This window comes from Grammomys surdaster, unplaced genomic scaffold, assembly GCF_004785775.1.
Source record: "Grammomys surdaster isolate TR1022 unplaced genomic scaffold, NIH_TR_1.0 130, whole genome shotgun sequence".
Lineage (NCBI taxonomy): Eukaryota > Metazoa > Chordata > Mammalia > Rodentia > Muridae > Grammomys > Grammomys surdaster.
Window position 1 is genome coordinate 2,235,598 of NW_021604588.1, and position 5,758 is coordinate 2,241,355.

Consider the following 5,758-nt stretch of genomic DNA (forward strand, 5'->3'; position numbering starts at 1 on the left):
CTAACTTGATTTTATTAAGGCATTCCTTTTCAAAACAAAACAACAAAAAAAATCTTGAGGTTAAGTGTTTCACCAAGAAGTTGGCCCCACATTGAAACAACAAATCCATACACCAGTGTTTAGTTCAGTCTCCAAGTATTTCTGTAAATTCGTCACATCCCGCTCTTGGGGGCTAGTGGATATAAACGCCAGGAAGAGCTCGTGGGTGGTGGGGTCATCTAGAGGCCGCTGTGGGAACTACAGGAAGCTATGAGGACTCATCAATTATTCAAGCAGTCCAAAGACCCAAGGCGATGGCATTGCCTAAGAACTTGTCATAAATGCAGAACTTGAAGTGTGGATCTCTAAGTTCGAGGCCAGCCTGGTCTCCTTGCAGAGCGAGCTCCAAGGCAGCCAGTACCACACAGAGAAACCATGTCTCAAAAAACAAAACAAAAATGTTTAAAAGCTCACGCCATCTCAAGTTTGCTCTGCTTTGCACTTATGGTTGAAAGTTTGAAGACATGGCTTCTGCTCTAGCCTCTAGATCTGTGGCCTCTACTCCACCATCATGGATCCATCTGATCTTTCTCTTCTATAAATTATCTTGGTTATGATGTTTCATCACAATAGAAAACTGATACAATCTGTATATGGTGAGCCAGAGCGCATGCCAGAATTCGGCCTCCATGTGTCTTGTTCAGATACAATGACAAGGCAGGCACACTAATGCGGCATACCCAGAGGAAATCTAAACGATGCTTGTCTGGCTGAGGGGTTAGATACTAGATTTCCATTTCAAAAATTCTGGGTATCCTAATCAGAATCTTAATCAGGAAAACTGGCTTTTTTTCTTGTCTATAGTGTACTGTGCTGCCAAGTATTTAGGATTCATAATTCTTCATCTCCAAGAAGCTACAAGAAAGGTAACTACAAAATACCCAAGAAACACTGAAAACTAGTCCTATGATGACTTGTGTGCATCAGCTACAATCTATGTGTGCCTTTCAAAAGCCTGTAAGGAAATCTAAGACTCTCACCCACAGGAAGCAGTCCCTATGGAAGGCTAAGTAGAGATAAAAGGATGTAACACTCCCTAAAAAACAAGAGGAATAGAAATGGCATAGAAAGCACATGGAGGGGGGATTAACCAGAAAACATGATACAATAATATATATTAAAATCTTTTATTTTTTTTTCAGAATTGAAACCCATAGAACACATTAGAAATCTGTTTGGTATCTTACCAAGTACAACCTCTATCTGCACAACAGCTCCAAGAGGAAATCCTAGGCAGATCAAACAGGGGGGTGGGGACCCACCCTTTAGACAAATAAATTAGCTTCCCAGTAGTTACTCCCAGCTTCCCCCAAGAGTTTACGAGGGTCACCTTAGGTCCTAAAAACCTGTGACAGTACAGTGTCCAGCCCCCACTCACCACCCAGACTAGAGAAACAAGGGGGGAAGAGCCAGCCTCCCCCACGGAGCATGCTCAGTCAGGTTACCTGCTTAGCAGGCTGCTCAGGAAATGCTTGATGTACACTCTAACCTTGACTAGCCAAGTCCTTTCCCAGGGCCAGTCACTCAGTGTTCCTTGTGTCAAAGTAAGAACATTTTCCTTGGTAGAACACACACACACGGTCACATTAACCCAAACCTCCACCTCCTATCCTGAAACCCTAACCACAGGACTCACGAGTGTGCCAACAGCAGGTGTTAGTAAGGTAATCATAAGGTAATCAGAGAGATCAAGGGAGGGAAGGGCAGAGAGGCTGAAGGAACAGGAGCAGGGGATAAGACGACATAGCATGAGAGTTTTAAAGAAAACCTGAGTTTCTTTGGATGGCAATGCTGTCTCTGGCACTGGGAAAATCGAGAAAATGTCTGGGTCCACTTTGCTGAAATAATTTGTAATGAATATAATTGAATTTCTCTATTTTCTTCTAAAAATTTAGTCTGACACTTTAACCCTGAGTGCAAACAGGGAGACATACCTTAAAAACTACCAAACATCTTCAGCAAATGAGAACCTATTGTTTCAAAGATGAATTACTTATAGCCCTCCCCAAAGTACAATGCAGCCTTAGATTAAGAAATAGTTTGAGAATAAAAATTCTATATTCAAATCTCCCCCATTCCAACTTCAGAATACATGTATTTAAGCAGTGGGAGGATGTGGAGTTCTTGGTTTTGTGTATTAGATGCGTCCATCTATGCGGATGGATGCTCAGTTGGTAAAGCTAATTTAGAGCTGACCAAACCCCCAGCACCTTGATTACAGCAGCCCTAATCTAGTAAATGACCCAAAAAGAGGCCAGAGTTACGATACTTTTAAAATATGAATCTATCTTTTTTTTCCCAACAGAACTTTGTGTTTATAAATTTGAGGCTGAGAAGCAGACAGCTGCCCCCGGCCCTGCCGCGCCGAGATTCACCTAAATGTACCTTTCCTAGCTTGATCCCAGTTAGAACACACATTTATACTCTAATTGCCGTGTCACCCTGACTCAACTCTGTCCACTGTGGCTCTGAGCACCTTTTCAAGCCGTGAGTGTGAAAGGGAGATGTCATCATCTCTAACTGCTCTGAAAGAAAAATGAGACATTTTTTCGAAGCAGCTTGTCTGCCTGTTCTCCCCAGAATAATGTTCCATCTCCACCATTACAAGTGAGGCTGCTTATCTGGGAGTTCCTACTCACTTCCCCAGTGTGTCCGCTGGAATGTTGAGCCACAGCTTAGTCAGCACTGGAGGGAGGGCTCACTACCGTCCACCCACTCTGATGGCTCCCAGCATCTGGTTCCTACTTTCCAAAGTGCTAATAACCACGCTAATCTCAAAATTCAACTGTCAATTTCCTTGATGTACACAACAAGTAGCCTGGAAACTGGACTTAATACCTCCTTTTGTTTTTGCTTTGTTTTTTGGGTTTGGTCCTAGAACTCACTCTGTAGACCATGCTGGCCTTGAACTCACAGAGATCTGCCTGCCTCTGCCTTCCAAATGCCAGGACTAAAGGTGTGCGCCACCACTGCCTGGCTCGACATCTCCTTTTGTTAACGCTATTTTAGTGTTTTGTGCTATATTTGTTTTTTTAAGTTCAATACCCCGAATTTAAAAAAAAGAGAAATATGCAGTATATTCCTTAATCTACCTCAAAGTGTACATTAAATGTACAAAGTCTCCTAATTTCATGCCACTTAAAAGTGGTTACAGGCGACTAGGTTTTAATGTGAGGAACTGGGGGGTATGAACCCAAAAGGTAGCTGCCTCAGGCCAGGCTCTGTGGCTGGCACTAAATATCAAGCACAGTGCTGACCGGCTAGTCCTGACAGAAGTCCAGAACAGGACAAGATGTAGAGGGAATGCACAGTCTGAGTGCAGCCACTATCCCAGACACATCCCCCAGCTATGTGGCAGCTGCTCACCTATCAAATGACTTGCCAGAACACAGAACCAACCCTGACTCTGACACGGAGATGGAAGAATTCTACTACACCACGGGTTCAGAACTCCAAATGGGACCGAATTTGGATTAGATATGAACCAAACTATTAAGGCTCTTTGCGGTGATCTCCTCAGTTTCAAGGCTCAGAGGCCTAAACATTTTCACTCTGTTATCTGCAGGGCGCACATCACAAGCTTAGTCTATCCACCAGGACACTTTCTCCTAAGAAAGGCACAGACAAAGCTGCCAAGCTCCTAGGAACAGCGCCGTTACAGGCATTCACCTCACAGGGTGTGAGTTCACTTTAGAAGAGAGAGCTGGGCATGTTGGTTCATACTTAAAATCCTCGAGTGTGGAAGGCTGAGGCCACAGGATTGCTGCCAGCTCAAAGGAAGCCTGGGCCATACAGTAAGTCCCAGATCAGCACGGGCTAGAGTCTACCTCAAAATAAACAATGCTACTGAGAGAAAAAGAAAAGGGGGGAGGGGTGGGTGGCAGAGAGCACATTTTCAGTTTGTTTTGCTACTTTGGGAAAAGGGGGGGCATGGAGTAAATTATTGTCCACAGAGGATCACGCTTGGGTTGTCATAGTTCTAGAGATGACTGTGGTTAATGTGAACACAACCAGGAGACGACTGTTTGCTTTGGACATATCTAAGAACCTAAACAGAGGGGAAGCTGTTTTTCACTAAGTCCATTATCCTCCTGGTTCTAGAGAGTGAGTCCCTCCCTCTTTTCTTCCCTGAGATGTCAAATCCATGCTACCCAATAGCTTAGAGTCCCAAGACCTTCCTGCCCTGCCCTTCCTCCAATCTACCTTAAACACAGTCTCCTGGAGCAGACTGCTATTTTGTCTGATGGCACTCTGGAGGAGCAGTATGTTTTTCAATCTGACTAGTTCTGGGTTTTGTTGTTTAAAGACGCAAGGGACTGCAAAGTGTTTTCAGAGAATCCAGAGTGTGGAGAAAGGACAGCAAGGCTAGCCCCAGACACACGCTCTGGAACCGATTCCTTAGCCAATGTCAACCTGCTCGTCCTCAGATGTGGGAATAAAGACTGAGCAGTGCTGACGCCTGCTGCAGAGAGGTGATTCTGCAGAGACGCTCGCCGAACTGTGGTCTTGAGCTTGCACTGCAGAAACCACGGAGCACTCCCAGGGCCAAGGTCTTCTACCACCAGTCCCACAGTGGCCACTCGAAGGCCACCACATGCCATTTGGAATTGATTGTGCTGTGTCTCTATCTTTGTAAAACTCAGTTGCCCTTGTTTTGTGTTGAGAGTTACAAGTGGGAGAGTGGCATCCTGTCTTCCACCAGCACAGTATCCATCCCAAACTGGTCAGTACACTGCTTGATGGTGGCCAAGACATTCAGAAGTCGCTGGTCCACAGAGTCCAAGTGTGGATCGGAGAGCACAGGGGAGATGGGGTCATGGGCCATGGCAGATTTTAAGGCAGACTTTAGTACTCCATTCTTTAGATAATTCAGTCTATTCCAGGTTGAAACCCGAATTCTGGAAGAAAAAGTTTAAAAAGAAATTATATAACATCTTAATATTCTATTCAGCTTGAAGCTTTCATGGTAGAAAAGGGTTTTGTTTGTTTGTTTGTTTGAATCACCTCTATTTCAGACTTGCCTCTGCATTAGAAGCTGTACTACCATGGTGTAAATTGGAGGGGGGCGGTAATTAGATATACATGAATATTTACATATAACCAATCTAAATGTCTAACAACTGAGGGATACTTCAAATTATGGCTAAGCTCTCAGGAAATACCACGCAGCCACTAAAAAGGTTTGAAGTTGAGCGGCACAGAGAAATGTCCATGATATTATGTTAGAATTGAGGAAGTTAGAGAGAATCTTTCACCCCTTGTCCTGGGGAAACTACAGTGTATGACCAGAGTGCTGAGACTGCAGGATAGAGTGAGGGCACCTGTGCTAAGTTATCCTTAGGTACTCAGGGATGATGTAACTTCACTACTCAAACGTTTCTGGAGTTTAAAAATTCTACCATTAATAAAAGAAAAACAGATTTTTTAAAAGAATATCAAGTTTTTGCTGAGCAATGATAGCACACACCTTTAATCCTAGCACTTGGGAGGCAGAAGTAGTCAGATCTTTGACTACCAAGCAAGTTCCAGGTCAGACAGGACTACCTTGTCCCAAAACAACAACTCATCCTCCACACACACACACCCCACACCCACACCCCAAAACAAAAGGAAGGAATGAAGGAAGGAAGGAAGGAAGGAGGGAGGGAGGGAGGGAGGGAGGGAGGGAGGGGGAGAGAGAGAGAGAGAGAGAGAGAGAGAGAGAGAGAGAGAGAGAGAG

The 5,758-nt window shown here is 44.4% G+C and overlaps 1 protein-coding gene across 5 annotated transcripts in view; it reads right to left on the reverse strand.

The window, feature by feature from the left end:
* Positions 1–1,152: 1,152 nt before the first annotated feature.
* The window catches only part of Fam20b (FAM20B glycosaminoglycan xylosylkinase), a 36,318-nt gene continuing 31,712 nt past the window's right edge, over positions 1,153–5,758 (reverse strand). For all 5 annotated transcript variants that reach the window (XM_028758311.1, XM_028758293.1, XM_028758304.1 and 2 more), the window contains one exon: positions 1,153–4,937. In XM_028758311.1, coding sequence (XP_028614144.1) covers positions 4,706–4,937 — 232 coding nt within the window. In that variant the 3' untranslated portion in view covers positions 1,153–4,705. The remainder of the gene's footprint in view (positions 4,938–5,758) is intronic.